This window comes from Notolabrus celidotus, chromosome 3, assembly GCF_009762535.1.
Source record: "Notolabrus celidotus isolate fNotCel1 chromosome 3, fNotCel1.pri, whole genome shotgun sequence".
NCBI lineage: Eukaryota > Metazoa > Chordata > Actinopteri > Labriformes > Labridae > Notolabrus > Notolabrus celidotus.
In genome coordinates this window covers 12,645,328-12,671,247 of record NC_048274.1, presented here as the reverse complement: position 1 = coordinate 12,671,247, position 25,920 = coordinate 12,645,328, and the positions used below count along the sequence as shown (strand labels likewise).

General features: G+C 39.0%; 3 protein-coding genes across 6 annotated transcripts in view; 2 read left to right on the top strand and 1 right to left on the bottom strand.

Annotated features, from left to right (window-relative positions):
* Nucleotides 1-7,632, top strand: part of mrvi1 (murine retrovirus integration site 1 homolog) — a 38,263-nt gene extending 30,631 nt beyond the window's left edge. The window contains exons 31-39 of the mRNA XM_034680116.1: nt 854-994; nt 1,214-1,345; nt 3,317-3,470; nt 3,556-3,605; nt 4,098-4,328; nt 4,525-4,586; nt 5,213-5,335; nt 5,526-5,654; nt 6,761-7,632. Of these exons, the coding sequence (XP_034536007.1) occupies nt 854-994; nt 1,214-1,345; nt 3,317-3,470; nt 3,556-3,605; nt 4,098-4,328; nt 4,525-4,586; nt 5,213-5,335; nt 5,526-5,654; nt 6,761-6,923 (1,185 nt within the window). The 3' untranslated portion in view covers nt 6,924-7,632. The remainder of the gene's footprint in view (nt 1-853; nt 995-1,213; nt 1,346-3,316; nt 3,471-3,555; nt 3,606-4,097; nt 4,329-4,524; nt 4,587-5,212; nt 5,336-5,525; nt 5,655-6,760) is intronic.
* A 3,314-nt stretch (nt 7,633-10,946) lies between these two features.
* On the top strand, nt 10,947-13,725 carry lyve1a (lymphatic vessel endothelial hyaluronic receptor 1a). Its single transcript, XM_034679648.1, has 6 exons — nt 10,947-11,028; nt 11,121-11,301; nt 11,398-11,537; nt 11,971-12,150; nt 12,639-12,711; nt 13,014-13,725. Exons 1-6 carry the CDS (start codon nt 10,947-10,949, stop codon nt 13,174-13,176), a joined length of 819 nt encoding a protein of 272 aa, XP_034535539.1. The 3' UTR covers nt 13,177-13,725.
* A 112-nt stretch (nt 13,726-13,837) lies between these two features.
* Nucleotides 13,838-25,809, bottom strand: ampd3a (adenosine monophosphate deaminase 3a). Of its 4 annotated transcripts, XM_034679645.1 has the most exons (16): nt 25,650-25,809; nt 25,303-25,378; nt 20,305-20,527; nt 20,025-20,199; nt 19,243-19,408; nt 18,935-19,154; nt 18,277-18,406; nt 17,973-18,167; nt 17,644-17,775; nt 17,400-17,563; nt 17,185-17,311; nt 16,113-16,276; nt 15,889-16,009; nt 14,478-14,651; nt 14,251-14,361; nt 13,838-14,155 (listed from the first exon to the last, which is right to left on the bottom strand). In XM_034679645.1, exons 2-16 carry the CDS (start codon nt 25,358-25,360, stop codon nt 13,979-13,981), a joined length of 2,337 nt encoding a protein of 778 aa, XP_034535536.1. In that variant the 5' UTR covers nt 25,361-25,378; nt 25,650-25,809; the 3' UTR covers nt 13,838-13,978. The 4 variants fall into 4 exon arrangements, with proteins under 4 accessions (XP_034535536.1, XP_034535537.1, XP_034535538.1 ...); XM_034679646.1 differs by lacking the exons at nt 25,303-25,378; nt 25,650-25,809 and adding an exon at nt 23,913-24,035 and having other exon boundaries at nt 20,025-20,153; nt 20,253-20,527; XM_034679647.1 differs by lacking the exons at nt 25,303-25,378; nt 25,650-25,809 and adding an exon at nt 23,913-24,035.
* Between the last annotated feature and the right edge of the window lie 111 nt (nt 25,810-25,920).

Sequence of the window (25,920 nt, the reverse complement as noted above, 5' to 3'; positions counted from 1 at the left end):
ATGAGCAGGGCTGCATGCTGAGAGCGTAGTGTTCTAGAGGGGTAATAGGGCTCTATGAGCTCTTTAAATATATGAATAAATAGCAAGAAAAAATGTCTCCCTGTTACATTCTGCTTTAAAAAAAAAACACATTCAATTTGATATTCTCATTTCCACCTTCCAAGAGCTCCACAGTAATTAACGCCGTGCAGGAGTCATCATACAATGGGTTATAAAACAGACCACCAACTGTAATACGTGCACACTAAATCGTGCTCGAACATTAGAGCCAGGTGTAATTTTTCCTCTGAGTACTTAACATCTGCCACGTGCAGACCTGTGTTTACAACAACCTGTTTTGTTACCTAAGAAGTTAATTACAGTCGTAAAAAGTGTTTTTCTGTTCCTGATCAGACCAAAGAGACTCAGAGTGATTTCCTGTGGAGAAAATGTAAACATTAGTGACGCTGTAAAGCTCAGGCTGAAGCCCCTGTGGCTGCTCCCTCGGGTGTGTGTATGAGGACTGTCAGAGAGGTCGTCTATTTCCTCTGAGCCATGGCCCATGAATGTTGGAAAAATGCGCAGACTGGCTTTGATCACCACAGCACAACATCAGGGGGTCAATGTCAGGATAATAGCGTGTTCCCAGGGCTGCTTGATTCTCTGTCACATGTTGTCCAATAAAAATACATTTCAGTATTACATAATTAACCATGTGTGTGTGTTTATATGTGTGTATGAGCGTTACTGTGGGAGAGTTTTCCATGGATTCCAGAGAGCTGGTGTGTCGCCATCACCAGCAGATCTTCAGTATTTAATGTGCTGTTCAGTGTGCCATTCTGTCTGTGATATTGTGGCATCTTCCTCCCCACAGAATGCGTTTGTGCAGCTGTCTCTGGCATTCCGTAATGACAACTACACCCTGGAGATGCGGCTCAAACAGGCAGAGAGGGAGAGGAACCTGACGGAGGAAGACACTGAGAAAGAGCTAGAGGAGTTCAAACGAGCGCTGAAGGTCAGTCCTGGAAAACATCAGCTGGTATGCGATATACTCACTAGAAAAAGAGAACTTCCTCTGGCTCTTTAGGGCCCGTTCATCTGCTCAGTGTTTCCTGGAAGCATCACACAGTAAATATTTATCCCGTCTGCCTCTTAGCTCAGGTACAATAGAAACAGTGATGTACAGTTTGTTTTCAGGAGAGAGTTGTAAGAAGATGTTTGTTGATGTCTGCAGATGACTGCACCACAGTGGCAGAACCTGGAGCAGCGAGAGTCCTACCAGCGCCTCATAGAGACTCTGTCAGTGATGCACCGGCTGGCCACACGGCTCTCCAGTAGAGCGGAGATAGTGGGAGCAGTTCGACAGGTGAAGTGACACAAATTGAAAAAATAAGGGACCAACAATGACAGAAAAAGAGCTGCATGGCTGGGCTAAAGTTACTGCCTTCATGGGGCCACTGGAGTGTTTGACAGCTGTCTAAAAATAATGGGCAATTCTTGCAGTTTATCTGATGTCACCACAAACACATGCTTGCCAAGGCAAACATCTGTCAGAGAACACATTTCATGTTCTTGCTGCACGAATGTCTTCAGCTGTTTGTATTCCCAGGCCGCTCAAATAAATCCCCAAGTTTTCTTTGTACTGCTGCCAATCTTCACATAACAGTGTCATTAGAAGGCTCCCTTAGGATCAAAGAATTGATGAACCTCTGTAACATGCCACATTTGGTCAAGGTCCCAATTGCATCAACACAGCATACAGCTGATTTTGAGTTAGTGCTGTGTTTTTGTGCCGAAATGAAAAAATGGGGCTTAAAATAATGCATTTTCGTTTCAGGGATTTGAGTTTTGATGAAGTCCAAGGGACTTCGACAAGGAGTCCCTGGGATTATTTTTGTTCTGAGGTACAGCCTTGCTGCAGGAATAAATTATGCTTGACATCCAACTCAGTCAAAAAACTGTTCGATTTAGGGGCGCTGTTTTGGCATAGTGGTTAAAATCGCAAGTCAAGTCAAGCTTTATTTATAAAGCACATTTAAAACAACCTCAGTTGACCAAAGTGCTGTACAGTTATTAAAATAAAATATAATCATAAACAAATATAACAATAAATAAAACAATAAAAGAATAGTTAGAGCTCAATTTAGGAAATAAAAAGAGTAAAAAAGTAAAAAGCCAAGGATTTTTGCTTAGCTGAGACTGAACGGCAAGGAGAAAAGATGGGTTTTCAGTAGTGTTTTAAAGAGCTCATAGGACTGTGCAGCTCTAACCTGGAAAGGTAGTCTGTTCCACAGCTTTGGGGCCGCCACTGAGAAAGCTCTGTCCCCACGAGTAGAGAGTCTGGACCGAGGTACTGCCAGGAGCAGCTGGTTTGATGACCTAAGTGCTCTGGAAGTACTGTGAGGCTGTACAAGGTCTGATAAATAAGATGGTGCCAGACCATTTAAACTCTTAAAAACAATTAATAAAACCTTGAACTGGATCCTAAAGTTCACAGGCAACCAGTGCAAAGATGCAAGGACAGGACTGATGTGATCACGCCGTTTCATTCCAGTCAGCAGGCGAGCAGCTGCATTTTGGACTACCTGTAGACAGCGCAATGCTGACTGGTTGAGACCAAAAACAAAGAGTTACAATAATCTAAGCGTGATGTAACAAAGGTGTGAATAACTCTCTCAAAATCATTTCTAGGAAGATAAGCCTCAAGATAAGTCCCATGTTCTGACCGTGTGCTGTCGTCCTCAAAGCATGTAGCCCGGGTTGGACTCCAATCTGTAGCTCTTTACTGCATGTCGTTCCCCAGTCTCTCTCCCAGTTTCCTCTACATACCGTCATATCCTCTCAATAAGGGCATAGAAGCCCAAAAATAAACTTAAAAAAAATATTGCTATCTGTAAAATTCCATTAACTCATATATTAAAATGTCATTTTTTGCTGTAAGCTGCCAAGTTCTGTAGCTAGTTTTAAATACAAGTGAGGACAGGGGCTGCAAAAGCCTTGTTCAAGTGGCCTGTAGCTCAACTGTAGTACATCAACGATTGTGCTGGTGCAGAAAAAGTGACAGATTTTGCTGCTGCCCCCAAGGGTCAGAGAGAAAATGAGCAACAACTGCATTTTTCATCTTTTTTTAATATTAGTTTTCAACTCAGATAGACAGAGATAATGTTAAAATTGTGCAAACTACCCCTTTAGAATTATCAGGCTGATTCAAATACTCAAACATGTGCTGAACTATTTTTAGAGTACGAAAAAAGTTGATGTATGACAGCAGAAGTTTCTGTTTCTGGGCATATATATTTTGTAATACCGCCTTGACTGACCTTCCACTATGCCACAGGAGAAACGTATGAACAAGGCAACTGAGGTCATGATGCAGTATGTAGAAAACCTGAAGAGGACGTATGAGAAGGACCATGCAGAGCTGACAGAGTTCAAGAAGCTGGCCAACCAGAACTCAAACCGCTGTTATGGAGGGTCTGTAGACGCAGGAGGTGAGACTGCACTGGCAACCCACATTCAGATGAAGAATGAGTGGAGCTCAGCCAAACTGATTACATTTTCACCTGTCTTTTACAGATGACGGCGTTCCACGGCCTTCGAGATCAATGTCACTCACCCTTGGAAAGGCAAGCACTGTTTAGCTGAAGGATGTTTTCTAACTCTGAAATAAGATGATTTAATTAGCCTGTCAACTGAAAATGAATGCAACTTTTTTGATATTTGGAAATTCAACAAATTTATTTATCAAAATATGAAAAATTATCTGGTTCCAGCTTCACAAGTGTTTAGATTTGATGTTTTTTTTTAAGTTTCTTTGAACTAACATGCTATCTGCTTTCTGAGGTTCTACTCAGTTCGAAGTACTAAGCTACTGCTACCATAATTACCATCCTTGTTTCTTGCGTTAGCATTCTAAAATGCACTAAAAGGTACAACTAAGGGTTATAATAGAGTCAATAGTTCTTACAGAGGGTCTGTAGAGACATAACAATGAAACATAATGATGGTACTATAGTTTAAATCAATAGTCAGGGGGGATCAGCTTGTTGTTGTAGGCCAGCTTGCCTGATATTCTTCATATGCTCTACAATTTCTGAACTGTGTGTTTCTCTCTCCAGGCTCTGCCCAGGCGTAGGGTGAGCGTAGCGGTGGTGCCCAAGTTTAACCTCCTGAACATCCCAGGTCAGACCCCAGCCACAGCCGGCCCAGGCCCCAACATGGGACCAAACGCAGGCCCCAACACGGGACTAAACACGGGACCAAACACAGGACCAAACATGGGGCCAAACACAGGACCAAACATGGGGCCAAACACAGGACCCACAGCTGGTGCTGCTCTTCCTGTCCTGGTAGGTCTTCCTGTCCTGCCAGGATGTAATGGGGGATAACATATGGACGATTTAATGAATCAGCATTCACCTCGGGTAGCTTAAATATGAAAGGGTTCACTTAGAGGACATTTGATGTTTAAGATACCGATTTATACTACTTAATACTACTTAGGTAATTATGCTCTTTAATGGTGTTCAACTCTTTTCTCTGTAGTGTGAAGGGACTGATGTGAAAGCTAACACTCCTACAGAGACGCCACCACAAGCTACAGAAAGGTAGGTTTCATGTACATTGTGTGTTTTGCTCAAACACACACAAGTGCACACACACACACACTGTAGTCCATGTACAGTATGTACACATACCGTTACTTGATTTCCAAGGTCACCCCATAGTCCTCGGAACAATGGGCCTCAAGCTGCAATCACTCTTATCAAAACTGTTTTGTGCTGCAGATCAACCTTTGGTTTGTTTGTGTGACCTTCAGGATGTGTTGTACAGAGCAGAGAGAGAGACCCTGTGAGGTGAACCTAACCCTGAATGCATAAAAAATAATCAAACCCTGCTGCAGCTGATAGATGCTATCCTGGGTCACAATCTAAACATGTGTGCAAGCATTTGACGAAGTCCAGGCACAAGGCTCCAATAATATCCTGGTTATAGAGTGAGCTAGAGTGGAGCTCTGAAGAGTCTTTATGTTCTGTGAGGAGACCAGAATAGAAATAATAAATATGCAAAGTGTCAGCTTCAGCTTCAGTCTGCACCAGCCGAGGCTGTGACAATGTTTTTAAAATGCAGTTTGTCCGTTAACAGACAAGGCCATGATGTTGTGATGGAACCAACATGGAATCAGTTTTATTACTTCTGCTGTGACTGTTCTTTCCCATCTGAAACAATGCAGTGGAAAGAGTGCGTCGCAGCAGGAAAGTGAGCCGGCCAAACCTGTGGTCAACGTTGAGGAGATGAGAGCCGAGATCAGAGCTGAGCTGAAGGCGAAGATCGAGGAGGAGGCTTATAACAAAGGGTGAGACATAAACACAGACCGTATGATGACAGCAGGTTAAGTTCTGGTTTGCAGATGATTTTTCATGCATTTGATGTTAAGTATACAGAGACTTATCACATAACCAGAGCAGAATCTGAATTATGCGTTACTATGAGATGGTAGAACCATCCTCAGATCATGCTGGTAAATTTGAACTTCTCATCCGCAGCTACCAAGAGGGCCTGAAGCAGAGTAAAGTGCTGCAGGAGGAGAAATGTGAGGAGGAAAACGCTGCAGAGAAGTTGCTGGATATGAAAAATAAAGATGAAGAGAGTGGACATAAGATAAAGACGAGCAGGTAACTTAAATCAGCTGCTTCACAAAAAAAAGAAGTGCAGCATGTTTTACAATGTACGCAAATGACCCTGAATCATACCTCATCAAGTCCTGAGTAGGTTTCCTCCACCAGTAAAAAAATATTTTTAAATATAGACATGCAAAGAGGTAGAACTTCATATCTGTATTTATGAATTCTCCAAATGTTATGATAATTTGGGAGTTTTGTACCCGTGATTCAGTCGTTTTTTTTCCAGCAGGTTGTTCATTAACACATATTTGTGAGGAGCAAACAGCATATGATGTTTTAAAAGCATGATATATCGCCTGTTTGTGAATTTTGGAACATTTTTCATACCTGATACTTTTGTATTGTTTGTAAAAAATAATTTTAATCCAAAAAGCTGCAGAAAAAACAACACCAATTCCCCACACTGAGGTTTACATGACAGAAACTGTGGACAGCAAGGCTTCACGGTCCTCTGTAATATTGTTTATGATTAACCCTCCTGTTATGTTGTCACTTCATACAAAAAAATAATAACTCAAAATTCAAAATAAAGTAAAACAAAATCTATGTCATGTAAAACTATTGTATTTATATTAAGGTCATTCCAATGTACATCTAACAAAGTTTTAACATGAATTTTTCATTAAAAATGCGTGAGATATCCTAATTGAAGCATGATCTGTGAGGATTAAATAGCACTATTACACTAAATATGGATTTAAATGGTTAGTAATGGACTTAATAATGAGATTAAAAACATGTTTATTGGGATTTTTTCACTTTTGGATAATTGAATACCCAGGAACTTTATTGCTCTTCCTGTAAAACGAACATGACAGGAGGGTTAAGAATGAATTGTGATAAAAATAAAACAGACAGAAAAGGAAAAAAAATAATGTAAATGTGTAAAGGTGAGAATCAGACTGTGTCATGATAATAACATGACTATTCAACAATTTTGATCCATCTTTAGGTTTGTGGTTACAGGTCTGGATCAATCTATACATGTATCTATAGAGGTGTAGAAGTTTAATGGAAACTCTTTATTTAAGTCATGTTTAATAAAACCATGAACAGCTTTGATTTATATTTACTATGTGAGGTGATTATCTTCACAGGAGGATGGAAGAGTTCCTCGTCCACCTCGGTCGGGTTTGTCCCAAAGTTCCTGTGAGTCGGCGAATCCTCTGGGTCGCACTAACGCTGTTTGTGGTGATGTGTCTAGTTATCAGTATATTCACCTTCTTCAGTGAAAAATACAACAGAAGAGAGGACACGTAAGCAGAGGAGGAGTGCGTGTAAGAAAAGAAGAAGACGTTTGGACTGAAGTGTATAACCAAAGAACCCCAGAAGGCAATAACAGAGACCATGGAGGACCTCTGTCTCTATCAGTTTACCGTATCTCCACACTCGGGCTCACTTGAATCTGTGACCTCCACTCTTGAGGGTCAAAGACATTTTTGGAGGTTTTATGAACATGTTGCCTTTATCATGGTTCACAGCATTAAGTTATAACCTTGTTTGGATTGGAAGATTAGCAAGTTGTTAGCTAGAGCGCTGAAAAAAACATTTTCTTTTGTTTGTTTAGGGACCAACACTTTTAATTTAGTAACACAACAAAAGAAGTGTAATCTAATTACACTCTAATGTTAATGTATAATCTCTCAGGTCAAATAGTCATGAAATCAATGAGAGATTTTGAAGTCATATTTAAAGATATAGAAAATAAAATGAACGTTTAGGTTCTAAAATGTGTATTTAACTACTTTGAAATATAAGCACATTCCAAAGTAGTTCTGTAAGTGCAATAGTTTGCAGTTTGGTTCTGGTTTGTGTCTTCAGCGCACTGAGAGAGTTTCGTAATGTATAAGAGCACTTTTTAGATGAACTATTTTTATCTTCTTAGCACATGTGTGCCTTCTTGTGTTGATGGTTCTCTGTAGATTTTATGTTTTGCCACTTCACCTTTGAATAAAGGTGCCTGAAAACATGTTGTCATTTTCATTGAGAAGTGGTACGACCAAAGCATATTATGTTTTCATTCTTTAAAACACTTCATGCAGCAACAGCTGAGTTTTGGGCCACTTGGGGGAAGCAGAAACAAGTTGTGAGAACAGCATTAACATATTATCATCTTATAAACTGTTAAGGACAGAAAATTCTGTAATGCATTCTTTTATGGGATGCCATTGGCGGAGCAGTTTAAACGCAAGCCCAATATACAGAAGCTATAGTCCTCGTCACAGTGGTGGCAAGCTCAACTCCCGGCCTCAGCCATTTGCTGCATGTCTTCCCCCACTCTCTGCTCCCCATATTCCCTGTCTCTCTTCAGCTGTCCTATATAACAAAAGCAGAAATGCCAAATAATATATTTTTTATAATAATATATATTTTCTCTTTAGCTGCTTAAAGCCAAAACCCTTCTGTTCAACATCTGGTATCTGACTTTGTTTTTCTGCTTCTTGCTCGACAAGTTGTGAACAGTTTACTGAAAACAGCAACCAATTTAAATTATATTAAAAACAGCAGTATGAGTAGACCAAACCAGGTAGTGTTTGTCCCATTGACTTTATATTAACATGGACACGCCCCTCCTTCTCCCCAGTTGAAAGATTTAAAATGAAAAATCCATCCTTATAGTTGCTGAAATAATGCACTGATGAAGCCAAGGCCTGCACAGAAGCGATCTGGCTGATGTAGCCCCGGGATTGACGTCACACCCCTTCAGTTAACACTAATTAAGCTCACTGATAAAACAGCAAAGGTCCCTCAGGGTGGTACAGTTCATTACAGAACAGACTCTTGTGTGATTTGAAGCAGACACCCCAGGCTTTGGAAAGTTCAATGACTCTTGTGTAAGTGTTGGTTATGTTTTCCCTTGACGTTCCTCCGCTACTGTGCTAATCCGGTAAAGAACGCTGCAGGAGCCCTCATTGGTCAACAAAGCTGTCAATCAATCATCTTTTTAACATAAAACAAGTCATTTCAGAAAAATAACCACTTTAACAACCAACTGTAAATCAGCATGATAAGAATGAACTAAAATGACAGAGACCATGTTTGATAAAAATGTATCCAATGCATATTTAATTTTTCTAGTTTGACTCCTGTCCCATCTGTTGAAGGAGGCGAGGTTTATGTTTAGGTCTATATTGCAGCCAGTCAGGAGGTGGAGCTCCAAATATTTTGGGAGCTTCACAGTCTGTGAATACTTGTAGCGTCCATTTCAATATGCAGACTATGGTCAGTTTAAACCAAGCAGCAACCTCTGGTTGCAAGAAATGAAGCCAACACTGCAGTGTTAAAAACTGCAGTTCCTTGAGTGTCCACTTGAGGCTGGCTCTGGAAGTACCCGAAACTGCATACACACCAATTCAAAAAAGCTGATCTTTACAGCAGAAATAAACATGTTTACAGCCTGGTACAAAAATGATTGTAGTCTGAATTGCTAATTTCTCTTTCGGTATACTGTACAGGGTGAATTTTTTTCATAGAGCTGCAATTTTGAAGATTACGATTTTTTGCATAATAAGAGACACAGCTGACTTGACTGACAGACAGGCACAATGTAGCTGTTTGCCAGGAGGCTCAAAGCCCACCTCTTTACCTCACACTAAGTTGAGGTAAGTTGAGGTTGAGTTCAGTATTTCCAATATGGCACCCACTGACGATAGCCTTCAAAACAGTGCTTCAGAAACAGATGGATGACGTCACGGATACTACGTCCATTATTTATGCAGTCTATGGTTTAAACAGGTAAACCATGAGGTGAAACTTCATTTGATACTTCATAAACAGACAGGAGCTGCAGATTTAGGTGATTATTCTGAGTCGGCACATCACTGCAGCACCTCTTTTACTTTGTCTCACTTTCATTTGAAACATTAAAATGAAACTACCATAATAGAGACTTGAAAGGAATAGTTCAATGTTTTACCTGAGCGCTAATCGTATTGATGTCAAAGGCATTAGAGCAGTACATAAAGCTTGAAGAATAATTCTCACAATATGTTACTATGCATGTTACCTAAACATCTTTTCATTGGGAAACATTTTGACTTCAAACAATAAAAGAAACACAAGTTAAAATAGTGAACTGATAATGTTTTAGTTTCATGATTTTCTGGTCAGTAACAAGCGTGTGCTTTTCCTGGGATCAATCAAAAGTCTACCTTTGTCAAGCATGAGCAAAAACTTCAGGTTTCATAACTGCAACTGTTTCAACTTTCCAAGACATTAAAATTACATCACATTCTCTCTGCATTGGATTCTCTTATTTAACCGATGACAGCATTCAGTTTTATTTAATCCAAGTTAAATCTGATCACCCCATTGACACTTCAACCCCCCAGAGAGAAGTTACCTGTTCTTTTCCACAGATCCTGACTTTTCATTCATTATTGTACCAACACAACCCATTGACACCTCACATTTGCATGTTCGTCAGCACTCTCTGCGTCATTTCCTGCCAGCCGGGCTTGTTCAGTGATGTTTTTGTGGAAGAGGGATGTGGTCGTGTGCCAGTGGCTCATCGCAGGATACCAGAGATCATGCATGTTTATGGTTGAATAACGCCCCGCGGGAGGAAGTCATTTGGACAGAGAGCTGAGAGTCTGATGTCAGTAACAGTGCAAATCACATAAGGCAGCTTTGATGTATATATATAATTTTTTCATAAGACTACATTTTTTTTGATTTTCTAATCTGGTATTCTAAATATTTCAACTTGAAGTTAATAAATGCATGAAATAGACTTGAACAGGTTGCTATTGCACACAACTAAATTTACCATGCATTTCCAGGAGCTAAAGTAACATTCACTACATGCTCAACCGTGGGCACTTTCACAAACATGATAGTCATTGAATAAGAAGATGCAAAAGTGCATCCAGTGCAGCCTTACTTGTTATAAGACCTTTTCCTATTTTTATTGCTTCTATTATTTTATCTTATTGCTCAACAGAAAAGCCCATTTGAGAGCATTCTTGTGTTATCATCCCTGGATTCTTCTCATTTTTCCCTCTGCAGACTGTCTGTATCTGAGTCTCCTGTCGATGTCAAATGAGTTTTATCTCTCCCTCTCTCCCGGGGCCTCCTGCTAAAACATATGATCTGTTCCTGATCTGACCCATTAGCAGTCCTTCCCTCTTCCTTTTCCTCCTCTTCTGGCAATGACAGAGTGCACACACCCCAGCTAACAGAATCACCTCTATTTAACCCAGGCATTTGGCTCACAGGCACATAAAGCCCTGGAGCTCTTGCCATCCACAGCAGTCGTCTGTCTTTATTCTAACCAGCCTAAATATGATCTGGTTTTGCATCACATTGTTGCTGTCAATTACCCAAGTCATGTCTCTTCAGACAAATGTCAAAGACCACATCAGAGGTAGGTAACTCCAACTGCTTTACCTATTTTTTTATGCATTGTATTAATGTGAGCAGATCTAAATCCACAACTGTTTCTTATGTTGTTTCCAGTTTTCCCAGGAGCAAATCAAACTATTGCAGGAGTATTTCAGGCCACCTCCATCAACAACAACAAGCCTAAGTACGCCTTCAATGCCTCTGAAGCTCGACAGCTCTGCCTGTCTCTCGGTGTGACCATGGCCTCCAAAGCAGAAGTGCAGACAGCTCTTTCCAGAGGTTTAGAAACATGCAGGTAGGACCTGAGTAGAAATGCACACACTCCACACACTCAGCATGGTAATGTTTAATGAATTGACTTGATCTTATGTCATTCTTTGTTCTTGTTTAGGTTTGGATGGATTGATGAACATTTTGCAGTCATTCCTCGCAGCAGAGCTCTTCCTAGCTGTGGACAGAGCCAGACGGGCTTGGTGACATGGAGGGCCGATGTTACACACAAGTTTGATGTGTTTTGCTTTAATGAATCAGGTAGGACAATTTTCAGATATTATTCTTCTTTGCTTTACTCCAACCATTATGAAGGATGCAAAATTCTCCTTATACAGCCATGACAGCCAATTAAAAACTAGAAAGTTTTAACATATTAATGTGAAAAGAAGCTGTGCTTGCTTACTCGTATTAAATCTACATTTCGATTAAAACTGGAATCAGCTTGATTTTTAGTGTTTTCTATCTATATATCTTTTAACACATTACTCTGATAAGTGAAACACTTCTTACATGATTTTAATTCAAGGTTAAAAAAAAAGCTCCATGAGCACACCAACAGTGCAAATTGCAGATTTTCCACCAAAGAAACTATTTCTATAAAAACTGAGTGATACAAAAACACATGCATCAAAAAGCGTTCACTTTGAACAATGCTTATCTAACCTCTTGTACCCTTTATGCACATGCACAGATGCAGCCATACAATTGAAGGATACAACAACTGATAGCCCTCAGTCCACCTCCAAGAAAGCAAGCTCCACCCATACCCCTCAGTATACCTCCTCTACCTCTCCTTCCTTCTTTCTTGAAAACTTAGACAGCGAGGGGGAACTTGTTCGGTTTGTCGGAAAGGCACAAGGCTCATCTGGAGGTATGAGACTGTTTTTAAAATCTTTTGATATTTGTTTTAGCCGTACAATAACTGTGCAATACACTGTGCAATATCCTTACCAAGTTGACATCCTTGTATATATATCTCCTTCATTCCCAGTGCTTTTGTACATAGGTAATTCTAACTATTCTGCGCTTCTGTATATACTTTATCATTATTGTTTTATTTTATTTTATTTTATTTTATTTTATTTTATTTTATTTTATTTTTATTTTATTTTATTTTATTTTATTTTATTTTATTTTATTTTATTTTTGATTTTATTTTTTAATTTACTTTAATTTTGTTTTATTTTATTCCTATTTATATCTTATTTTATTAATATTTTGAATTTCTTATGTATTGTTTATAAGAGCTCTGAATTTCTCTCCCAGGATAAATAAAGTATTTCTGATTCTGATTCTGATCTGATTTAAGATGTGACATTTGTGTGTAATTTCTTTCCTCTATCATATTTTATTTTCCAGGAAAGGCGATTCTCATCACCACGACTTGCGCCCTTCTCCTTATTGCAGTGATCCTCTTTGCATACTTTACATTGTAAGTGGATTTCCACACTTAAACACAAGAGGTTTTAAAATGTGTATTTTGATGTTTGGAATGATGTATTAGAGGAAAAAATGTGTGAAGTGTATAAATAAATCAGGTCAAAGTGAAGAGGCTCACTGTGGGCTTTACTAATACTGCACATTTTGAATCAGCTTAACTGTAGTCAAAGATGAGAAAATCTGACTTCCCCTTTATTTCATATAAAATCACTTTCTCTCCAAACTGAAGCATGTTTTTTATCTCCTTTATTCACACACTGGTGCTAAGATTTGTGTCTTTTTCTCTGCAAAAAGGCAAAGGAATTATCCGGAATTGAAGCAGCAGCAGCAGCACCAGCAGCAGCAGGAGGAAGAGTACATCGAGACAGAAGAGTGGACGTGTGTGAAGGTTATACAGGAACCAGAGACTGATTCTCAGGAAGAGAAGAGCTTAGAAGAGGACGACGATACAAGTTAAATCTATTTCTCATTTCTATCATTTTTTTAAAGAGGCACTCCATGGACTGGAACGGACTAATGTTATGTTACATGACTGATGTAACAGAATGGTTGTGCAATACGTTTGTTTTTGTATGTAAAATATGTTTGCATTTTCAGTCACATGATGCTTTGAAATGGTGCAATTTAGCCACTAGATGGCAGTGCTTGCAGTACAATCTGTGTAAAAGACTGAAGACTATTTTTTTGTAGACTACTTTCTTCTTCCTGTAATATTTTTTTACATGTGAATCTAATTGATTTTCAACATTTCTACACAGTGTATAAGAAGGCACATGTCATTGTGAACAAAGGTATTTGCCAAGTCTTGATGAATTGATGTACATATCTTCCTAGACCTCCTTGAAACCTTCATAAAACACCTCTTTTCATTCATCAGAGGGGTGTCACTGACTGTTGTGCAACACTCTCTCAACTATGTATACAGTACCTGGAAAACCTCAACTTTACACCATACCCCCTTCCAATAATGAAGTGCAAACTGTCATCGATAAAAGGTGATGACAAACATGTGAATCTGCTTTTTCTATGTCTTATCTTCAACAGTTTTGGTCCGGTGCAGTCACTCACTCAGGAGCTTCCTTTTTAGAATTCCGCCGATATCAACTTTTAAACAAGTAGGCATTGCATAGCAAGCATTTATTGAACTAACAGGATTATGTGTTTCTCATTAAATAATCACAGTGCCTCCTCACCGCCCCCTTTCAAAATAAAGCTACATAGTTACTAAGAGCTCAGCATGCCTGATTCTGGGGGCCAGTTTATTCTGACAGTAAGTTCATGGCTTCAGACTTCACTGCGTCCACGATGAAGCTGAGTTCATTACACAGCGTCTCGTGTCTGTAGGCCATGCGGATCTGTGCAACGTTGGTCCGACGGATATCGTTTCCTTCGGGTCCGTCTTTCAGATAGTTTGGTCCCAGGAAGTGCTTCTTATCCTGTGAACACACAACAAAGCAGGCAGCAAGATGAGATAAAGTGTAGAGGAGGTTTTAGAATGACAGAGTGAAGAGGAGTGAATGTGTCCCTGTACCTGGTGAGAGAGTCCACTTTGCAGCACACTGTTCCTGGCTATTTCACACACATCACAGGTGCTGAGCTTCCACAGCTGAGCAGCGATAGCGTACTCTTCCATTAATGGTTCCTTGAATCAGAACACACACAAACAGTTATATAAAAAGTTAGATTTTAAGAAGTTTTGCTGAATGATTTTGATACCTGCAGCCTAGACACTCTACGTTTCCTGCTTTGTTTGTTTACCTTGGTGTAGTGGAACTGCATGGGATCATCTGTGGACAGGGACACACACAGGCCTTTGTGCAGAAACTCTCTGAGAGGATTTTTGGAGTACTCCAGGAACAGACTGTTGTTGCTGAGTGGAGACATTGCAATTGGTACCTGGGCCAGGTAGTACAGGTACTGCAGCACCGGACTCTGAGAGAAATATGACGTATAAGGGAATAAACACACATCTTACAGTCAGACAAAAACAAGCAGTACACACAGACAAAGATATTCTGCTGTTATATGTTGTTTGAAGCTTTAATATGTTGCATGCCATGTGAGTATGAATGAAAGTTGTATCTTCTGAATTCTTCACGGTGAGCTGTGTTTATTCTGCAGCTCCTCCTGGTGGTACAGGGACTCTCACAGGAGCTGTACTGTTAAAACTTAAATCTTATTGTTTTAGTTCCCCATAATGAACATAACCTCATCCAGTATTAGACCTAAAGAGACTTTCACTGTTATTTTCCAAATCTATAGTCTGATACATTGATACATGAATTGAAGGTACAAAACAATTCTGCTACATTACAGAACAAGAACCCATACTATCCATCATCCAGAGATTCAAATTTCCTATCAGCTCTCACTTTTCCTGTCCCTTTTGCCACTGCCTTCCTATCTTAGCTTATTTTAACTCGAGCTACTTTAAATGCAAATTTTAATGTAATTTTTAATATACTCTAATTTTCCTTTTCTTTTCTGTTTTATTATATTTGTCATTTTAATTGTGTTCTTTTATGCTTGTCTGAATGTTACCAATGCTTTTAATCCTTTAATGTAAAGCACTCGTGTATGAAATGTGCTATACAAATAAAGCTGCCTAGCCTTGCCTTGCCCTGTCCAACCCGAGTGCTTATTTCAAGACAGTCAAAGTCAGTGTGATCATGTAGGTTTAGGCCAAAAGCTCAGTTTTGGTTGCTGTAATGTATTTTCAGCAGAGACAGCATCAGAGAATCAAATTATTGATCTTTAGCCTCCCAGCAGCTCTGATTATGATAACTCTTTAATCCTTATAAGTCTCACAGATGGTATCTGAAGTACAACATTAAACAACTGGCTCCCCATACAGCACAGAATCCACTTCAAGATCCCACTCATCATCTATAAATCCCACAATAACCTCGCCCCCTCATACCTGACCTGCCTCGTCAAACACCACTCCCCATCTCGCCGCCTCAGATCATCAGATGCTAATCTCCTATCCCCCATCACCAAGACCAAGCACCACACCTTGGGGTCAAAGCCTTTGCCATCGCTGGCCCACTTCTCTGGAACTCTCTCCCTCCACACATCATCTATATAATTCTTATCCATTATTATTATTATCATTATTAATCACTGTGAGGGTATGTCAAAATATAGTCCTGTCAGTAGTGTTAGGTACCTTTTTCAAGTTGAGCCCATGTGAGATGTTGTCAGATGTCAGAAAGGCGGAGACCAGATGTGTGATTGATCCGGCTTCTCCACAGTGGGGCCGGAACTGGAAGGTACTCAGACCACGTTCTCTATACAGGACACAAAGAGACTTAAATGAACAAGTCAATAAAAACATACTTTTTAAAATGTTCTGCTCTTTAATAAAAGTGTTTACGTGGCTTTAGATCTTACTTTCTGAGGTTGTTGAGGACCATGATGTTTGCATACATGTGGAAGACGTAGTAGCTGTAAGGAGGGTTCTCGTCTGTAGTCCACTGCTCCGGCTTTGGGCTCCTGAAGGAGAACATGTGGTCACTGTGTTTGGACTCATCATCCACACTGTCAAAGCCAGACACCTGCACACAGAAACACATTATTAACTACTTGCATGTGTCAAAATCAATTTTTTTTGTAATTATGTCAGACAACTATTGGTAATGTCTTTCATCTGGCTGATAATTCTTACCTCTGAAATCAAACCCTGAAATTCCATTGTATTCAATTTATGTTCACTGGATATCATCGTACTTTCACCATTTTACTATTAGTAAATATATATCTTTTAAAAAAAGTGTTTGTTATAATAATAATAATAATAATAATAATAATAATAATAATAATAATAATAATAATCTTTATTTCTCTAGCACTTTTCTAAACAACTTTAGAAAGTGCTTCACAGAAAAACTGAAAAATAAATAAATAAATGAATATATATATAAATGTATATATTAAAAAATAATATTAAAAATAATACAAATAAATAAATAAAGGAACTCCAAAGTACTAGAATGCATAACAAGATATCAAGAGCAGAATAACATGTTTACATAGTTATGAAAGCCTTAAAAAAAAAAAAGTTTTAAGAAGCAATTTGGACTTCAAACGGGCTCTTGTAACTCAACTTGGGGGTATTTAACATTTTCTGTGAACCAAACTTCTTATTTAATATCATGAACAACAAGTTCATGCACTCAATTTATAAAAAGTATCATAGATACAGGCATGGATTTAGCCTAATGATTAAATTACGTCCCCATTAAGCAGGTGGCCCGGGTTTGATTCCAGCTTGTGGCCCCTTTCCTGCATGTCTTTCCCCCACTCTCTATCCCAGTTTCCCACTCTATCCACTGTCCACTCCTTACTAATAAAGGTGTAAAAGCCCAAAAAGTATAACTTCAAATATATAAAGATTCTTAGACACACAGTGTTATACTTTGTTATGTTGTGTTTTAGTTGGTGAAACCACAAAAATAAATCTTACATATTTGAGGAAGACGTGAAGCTCTTTGTGCTTCTGGGGGTTCACAGTGGCATCAAACAGAGGCATGAAGATGTTCTCCAGCATGTTGGCAAAATTGTTCACCAGCTTCTTGGACTTGAAAATGTCACTGAAACACACAACATTACCTTGTATCTTGTTTCTTTCAGTCGATCCTGCATACTAGGATCATATAAATATGAGGGTATTGGACTCACTATATCCTGGGCACCTGAATGATCCACCTCATGTTAGGAGAGTGAACTTTGTGTTGAATGAACCACTTGGACAGACTGTGCCACTCCTCAGGAGAGCGTCCGTAGATGGAGAGACGAGGCTCTGCATGCTGGTACTTACTCTCCTCCAGGTCATGAGACACTTCCTGTTAAAGATGAGAAGCACAGAGTGCTTACCTGTCTGGTTCTTCTCTGACTTATAACATGTGGTTAAATGATACAGTACCTTTATGATGCTGGCAAAATACTCTCCGGTAATGAGGTTGTCTGTCTTCAGGAAGATTTCTCTGAGTTCACTGGCACCCACTGGGTTGTACTTGGAATTGAACTTGTCAAACCTGTGGAAGGTTTGTCTCCCCTGTAGAGAATAAATTTTACCCAGAGTGCTCAGTCTTGAGAAATAGGAGTATTTACCATTAACAGAGAGATTTCTGACAAGTTGTTCCTGTATGTTTGTGTAAAATTGACTTAATTAACTGTTATAATAATCACACTGAAACAGCTTTTTATGAAAAAAGTAAGGCTAAACTAAAGCTAATTTTCTGCAGAGCTTACAGCATGTACATCCAGGGAGTCCACGGTGAGGTCATAGGGGTCCTTGTTGAGGCTGTGGAAAACCTGCTGCAGGGTCATCTTTTGCCCCACCTTTTCCAACACCACACGGTTAGAATCGGTCTCGCACGTTTTCTGGATGAAGGTCAGCAGGTGTTTCTGAGACATGCAGGCCGCTGCATGAATGTGTGTGTCCACCTAAGAGACAGAGAACATGTTCAAGGTTGAGTGTAATGGATGAATTGAACATTTAATGACACATGTTTGGGGTTAACAAAAGATTAAAACAAGTGAGATCAAATCGAACCTTTCGAACATTGTAGAAATCTCTGTGAGGAACACTTTTCAGTTCTTTTAGCTCAGCCATCTCGTTGAGCATCTCGTGGAGGTAGAACTTTGAGCTCAAGAAGTTAAGTCTTCTGTGACAATAGGTCTTTCTAAAAAAAAAAGGGTGTAACTCAGTTTTTATTAGCATTATCGACAGTACACACAGCAGCCATTCTCCCCTACATTACTTTCAGAGTTGAACACTGAAGTGTTGTAATGTCTCAGCTCTAAATTCTAGTTTTTCTAGAGAATCTGACAAATAAGTTTCATTTCCATATTGCAACATTGAACAACAGCTAGAAAGACAGCAAATAGAGAAATCAGAAGGAATATTGGGTCATATTTCATGTCATCAACATACATCTATAACGTGAATATTGGCCAGATCTCCCTTTTGAATTTTGGCTATCCAAGGTCTATTCAGTTGCTGATCAATCAGGAATGGTTGATCATGAAATTATTACAATTTTACATGTTTTCATGTATTTTTGGATTACCTGAAATTATTTGACTCACAACCCAAAAAACAACAACAGTCCCATGACTTTATACCAGCATTTGAGCTGAAACTCGTCCTATAATCAGGGCTGTCTGTTCAACCAGCATTAATGTAGTGACTTTTTGTTTTGGCAACTTACGTGGGTCCATCTGCAATCATTGCCAGCACATGACTGAGATCTATAGCAAAGGTCTCCAAATCTGGGTAAGGAAGGTCATGGGGTTTGCTTTCTCTCAGTGCCTCAGCACTGTCGTACATGTACACTATCCCATCCTTCATCTTCAGCTCACAGTTCAAGTTTTCAGGGATGTTCTCCATGCTGTACGGATCCTCCCCTTCTTTTGGGTGCGGATACATATCTGAAAAGTACAACATTTCTCTGTTCCTGTCATTTAAACATAAATAAAACATAATGGAGTGCAGCTTTTCAAATTGTGTAATGCAAACCTGGAATGACCTCATCATCTTCGTTCCATCCTGAGTTCTCAGCATTGCGGAGGAACTGAGCGGTGGTTCTGCAGAATCTGTGATAGGCTAACTTTGAGTATTTCTCACGAATAAGAAGAGCTTTGAACAGACTTTTGGCTGCCTGTTCATAGTCCTCCACAGTGATCTGAATGGGAAATAGATATGACATGTAAATATATATTAAGGGTTGCGTTATCCTAGTAATTATGTGCAAATGCGCCATTATTTTCAGAACACTTTTAAAATTAAAATTATAAAACAGATCAACAGGTAAAGCTGCAAAATGATTTGTTTCTCTAACTGTGATGTGTGATGCACGCTTGGAGCCCCTCACTGGGTCCTTACGGTACTACTAATTTTCTTTTTGCACATATTTTGTTGCTTGGAAAATTTTATGAAGGAGTTATTCCCAAACCTAAGAAAGCCAATGACCACTTTGAAATCTTAAATTTACTAACCAAACCTATAAAGACAAAAGTGATCAATTCTTTAGACTAAGATTAAGTATTTTCATACATAATAAATAAAAACAAAAATAAAAAAAGAATGCAAAAGTGTTCAAGCTGCAGTGCACTTACAAAAAAGCCATAATATATGTAACAAATGTGTGCAAAAAGTAAATTAAATTTGAAAATCTGACAGTTCTTTATTTATTTATTGACTGTAAATGACTTCCAGCGTCCCTGGTTTTTACTATGATTACAAAGTTGTCCATGGTATTCTTATGTTTGGTCATGGCTGCTCTAGATCATTGTACTTACTCCAGCACAGTAATCACCACTGATAGTGACCCTCTGGTAGTCCGGGCAGGCCTCTGGCACTGAGGAGCAGGTGGAGCTTGGGGACACGAATGGCGTCACCGAGCGTGCCCAGTCTGTATTCACTGGAATCTGCAGGGACATTGACTGGGATCGAATCATCTTCAAGCTTTTCCTCCTGCAAAATCGGCAATATGATAATACAATATGATTACATATTAGCACGCATACTTTTCCTCCAGATTTTAGGACAGTGTCCTTTAAGGTCTTAAGCAGAGCAGACCTCTTGGTGCTCTCCTCTGACTGCTGCTCTGCCAGCTCCTTAAGCAGTTCATGGTCCTTGGCTTGCTGGAGGCCAATCGGGCAGTCCTCCGGTACAGTGAACATTGACAATGCATCTTTATTGTCCTCTTCCTTCAGCGCTGATGCATAAACCTTCTCTGCTAGCAGTTGTGTCTCCTTTTCTACCTCACTCAGAGTTACCTTTGGGAACTGTCGAGGCATGTCTGCAAGAAATTAAAAGATACAGTGAGATACAGAGCGGTGGCAAGGATGTATTGTCATAGCATACAAAGAGCGAATGCCGTCGTTGTGCGGACTTCACTTGCTCTGGCCAGTTGTTCTGTTTTGTAAACAAACTAATCTGCCCGTGTGAGGGTTTGTTTGTGGGACATTCAAGAACTAAGTGCTGCACAGTATCACCACCTGCAGAGCTAGGTGTGAAGTATTCATGTTAGTTGAAATTTAATCAAGGTATTTCTCCTCCAACATAAATTGACACACCCTGACTGTTGATCTAATAGTCTCTTTTAACTCAGATCATATGTTTAGCTAGCTTTGTTATTGCAGATAGTTGGCTTCTTCTGTTGCCAGGATTTAATGTTTATTCATTTTGTTTCATCCTTTGCTATACTTTTTTAAAGAATTGTTGTTAGAAAACTATCTTCTTTACAACTTAATCTGAATCTGCTACATCTGTTTACAGTCCTTCACCGTGTTATAGAACAAGAGTAAACACACAACTGTCTATTTCTGCAGGTATGGCACCTTGGTGAATCAACAGTGCCTTGTTGATATCTGTAGTGATACAGGTTTTGGTCATCAGGGTGCTGCAGAAGCAACAACAAAGAAAGACCATGTACAAACTGCACACTGTTATACGATATGAGCCGGTCTCCCACTCTGCCGAGGTGCTTCCAGGAATCTTATCATTCCAGACGCACAACAACAGCTATGTGTCTCACTGCTGATGTGGAGCTTTATAGCACCACAAGCCAACATTGAAATAATAGGCTCTCAAAGCAGAATGCTGAAGATAATGGCCTCATCAATTATTTACACAAATTTAACCTGGAATATTTTCTCAGAAAGGAACACCACATATTTTTTTAGTCTACCACACACAGAGAAAAACAGATAAATGGCGACATGTTTCATGTTTTGAGGAGATCAGGTCTGCTGAGTCAGTGATCTGTTTTAAACCTCTTCTGAAAACATACTTGTAGGAGAGGATAGTATAGACACTGTATTGACATTGCAAAAGAGACTAAACTTTGTTTGGCAGTATTTCCATACAGCAGTTTTCAATCTATCAATAAATACAATTAAAAAAGGACTACAAATAAATATTTACCTACAGTATATAAAAATATAAATATGTGCATTTGTCGCTTTAAGTAACTGATTGTATTTTATTTGAGTCTAACCATTTTAATAAATATATTTTAAAATAATTGTATTGCTGGGGCGCTGGTGGCCAAGCGGTCTAAGAGCTCCATGTATAGAGGCTGCAGCCCTCGTCGCAGAGGTCGCTGGTTTTGGTAGACTTTTTGCTGTCCTCCCCTGGTCCTCCCCCACTCTCTGCCCCCCACACTTCCTGTCTCTCTTCAGCTGTCCTATCATTAAAGGCAAAAATGCACAAAAACATAACTTTAAAAAAAAAAATAATAATAAATGTATTCCTTTAGAGTTCTTTTATGGTAGTTTTTATGTATTTTAAAAGATGTTTTATTTCTTTATCTTGGCTTGCCTGTTTATTTTGCTGCCCATGTAAAGCACTTTATTAATTGATTTTTGACAAGTGCTCTACAAATCAAATTATTATTCATTATTGTTATTATTATTATTATTATTATTATTATTATTATTAATAGTATTATTATTATTATTATTAATATTATTATTATTATTATTATTATTATTATTATTATATCTACACATTCAACAACTTGACAAGAACAAGCTGGTAAAAGACCTTAACTCAGAAACAAAGTTATAGACTCTTCCCTGAAATATCTAACTACATTTTCCAACTGAATAATTACAATTTAGTCTTAAAACTAGTAACAAACAAACAAACAAACATAACATTAGCTTGGACGTAATCATAGACTGTATGGACATAATCTGCCTCTAGCTAGTTTTTAGGGCTTCCGTTGTAGTCCAGCAGCGTTAGCGATGACATGTGACTTCCTGTTCCGTGTGCTACTTTGTTTACAGTCCGACTAGAAAATTGTGAAGCCGGAATGAAGTTTGAATTCAAAGAGACACATCTCAGAGCGGAATATCAGCTGGACTGGTATGTATTGTTTATATAGCTATATGATAAAGTCAGAATATGTAACCCAGATAAGGGTTAGCTTTGGCTAAGCAAAAAAAACACACCTTTATCTCAGAATGTAATTAAAATGTATTTGGCACTATATTTACCTTTGTATTTATGTTTTACTTAATTTAGTTCAGTTTTTCATTTACTAAACTAAATATTAGGTCTTTGAGTCAGAGGCATCCATAGTAGACTCACATGCTATCTGAGTCTTACTAGTAAACTTATCCTAGCTTCAGACTCATTTCAGTTGACAGTGTGCCTTGTATGGCAGTGGATGTAGAAGAAAGCCTATAATGTCACTTGACCCTACAGCCATACTGCCTGTCATTTCTTGTAACATTTAAGTGCTCCTCATCAGTTTGTTTCTTACCTTCAATGCCGCTCATATCCATGCTTGTTGTCAGATTCATTGCTAACTTGAGTCTGTATCTACCCTGGGCAGTCTCAGTCAGGCTATGATTTGAGGGTGACACACACCTACAATTTGCTCCCTTGACCGCTCTCTCTATTTTGAGGAGCCAGTGTCACCATGTTGACAGGGCTTTTTCTAATCCTCACAAACCTGGCCGTCAAAACTGAGACCACACTCAGAGTAAACACAGTAAGCTGTTCAGTATTTATCTCTTTCTTTGTGTGTCTCAGGTACAAGCTTACAGGCACTGTGTCACTCACACATCAAGTGCAGAAGCTGAGAGACTCTGACTACTTCTTTGGCCAAGAGAAGTCAAGAGAAGCAGGTATTACAGTGGTTCTCATTTTCTCTCTTTACAAGCTGTTTGGATAATTTTCTTCAAAACCCAGGTAGGCAGCAAGTCTGAGAACAATCTAAGCATTTACCATACTCTCTCTTACTAGCAATACTTTCATTTGACCATATGTTGCTGTACTTCTGAAGAAAAAATCATGACATAAACTTTGAGTAGTCTGTCTATGAACCATTTAGGCAACCTAACACATTTTTATCACTCGGATATCTTTAAAATCCAGTTGACAATACTCCCTGTTTGGCTGTGACTTAAGGCAAAGACAAGTAATTTTGATTTTGTGAGTACATGCTGTTACTGTTAATTATAAGTAAGTAGACTAACACTACATGTATGTAGAGTATGCCCCACTGGCAGTCTCCTTTGTAAAATAATCTCCATCACCGAATGATGCTGGAGCTCTTTTAGTTTCTTTCTCATTTGTAAAGCACTTTGTAACCCTGTTTTGAAAAAGGCTATCTAAATAAAGATTATTATTATGAATATTATTATAACCAGTGTAATAAATAAAGGCCTTACCCTGCTCTTGCTGCTCCTGTAGATAATGGATAAACAAAATCAGGAGCTGTGAGCTGTCATGCAAACATTTCCCTGAAACAGCCTTGAATAGAATCTTAACAATTTTGCAGAATGTTGTGACGATTGTTTTGATTCCAAATTTCCACCATAGATACTTTAATGACTGAAAAGTTCACTGATTGTGAGATGCAACCAGTCAGTTATCACGTTTTTTTCTAATTTTTTTTTTTGCAATTGATTAAGAGTTTATATTTAGAAAGATAGGCTCCTTCCTCCTGAGTTATGAAAGATCATTATCCTTGTACCTTTAGAACACCTGACTTCCATCAATAACAAGTGTCAGATCATAGACTAGATACATGATTTGATTAGATACTAAATAATTATAAGAAAACATAACTTAACATGACAAATGGCTTCTGATGAAGGTCTCAACAATTCAAATTTTCACAGCTACGTAATATTTGTTCATGTCAGCCTGTGATACACAGGTTCAGGAGTATAAAGACAATACGCACATGCTGCACTTCTGCATGATCTTAAACCCCAGAGAGGCACAAGTTATACATTGTTTGTGTTTTGTAACGTGTGATTTGGAACATACATCAATGATAACACCCTTCAGACTATCACACTTTTAACTTTCTACAGATAGGTCCCCCAGTTGTCATGATATTGACTTAAATTGAGCAGTTTAGGACGTTTGTGAAAAGTAATCACACCAAGATGCCTCTTGATTTCTACCTCATCACTGCAGGATGATCATTCAATCCTTGGATGATATAAATAGTTTATTTTCTATATTCAGTACTTCCCTCAGCACCCCATAAACAAAGCAGAAAAATATTTCACTCAGCATCACTGGACCCTTTTTCATATTGATCAGAGCGTCTGCTTTACAACAGATCAGATGGCTGGCATAGCTCTCCAGAAAGCACCATTAGACACTAATGTGAGGACATTTTTAATGGTGCTCACTCTGGATGTGTTGATGTGTCTGTGTGTGTGTGTGTGTTCATGAGTCTGCTTAAATGACTGTAAATGTGGAAAATGGACTTGCCCATATATCAGCTCTACAGTTACTTTGGAAATCATCATCATCATTTATTATTTCCTGTTCAGTGTGTGATCACCCAGGAGGCTTCTGGGGCCATTACTCCAGCACTCACAGTCCCATCTCAGAGCAGCTCACTATATCCTGCTGCCTTTATCTTGTCTCTTTTTTTTAGGCTGTTCTCACACACTTCACTGCTTTTATTGGCCGAGCCCCCCTAAGATGGCTGTCCCTGTCAAAGTCATATCTGAGGGAGAGGTCAACAAGACAAGAGAGGGCTATTTAAGTTACATAGAGAAAGGCATGAGAGGGAGGAAAATAAAGAAAAGAACTCACTCTTTCCCAAGCAAGGACTTGACTTCTGCTTTCTAAGAGGCGAGTCTCCTCTTCTCATCTTTCTCTGCAGCTGGGCCTGAAGAGGAGGAAAGATAAAGTGAGAGAAGTGCACTCATCTGTGAATGAAAGCATCCTCCTTCAGCTGTTCTCTAATGCTTGTCAGACGCATTTTGAGTATGTCTAAGTGTGTTATTTATTTAAGGTTTGCATGAATGAGTTTGGGTATGGATACACAAACCAGTTGCACCTTTCATGCAGTATAATAAAACTACACAGTACATCGCTATGCATGAAATACATTCTCATTTTTTGGTTGCCAAAATATGCAAAAAGAAAAGTGCACTCACCTACCCAGCCTTGTGTATCTGTGGAGCGTGAATAAACTGTGCACAAGTTCCCTCAGAGAAACATCCAAGTCATTGCTGTGCTCCTGTTGTGGCTGTGTGGTGAATGATATCACATCCACAGCCCTGCAGTGCACATCGCTTCATCCTTAACTCTTTCATTGCCGCAGATTGGTGCAAGGACAAAGGCTGATAGAGTGCTGGATGCAGATCGTCATTTAACTGTGAATCCACTTAGTTCAGGCAGTACTTAAAGAAAAATATGTATCTGCAT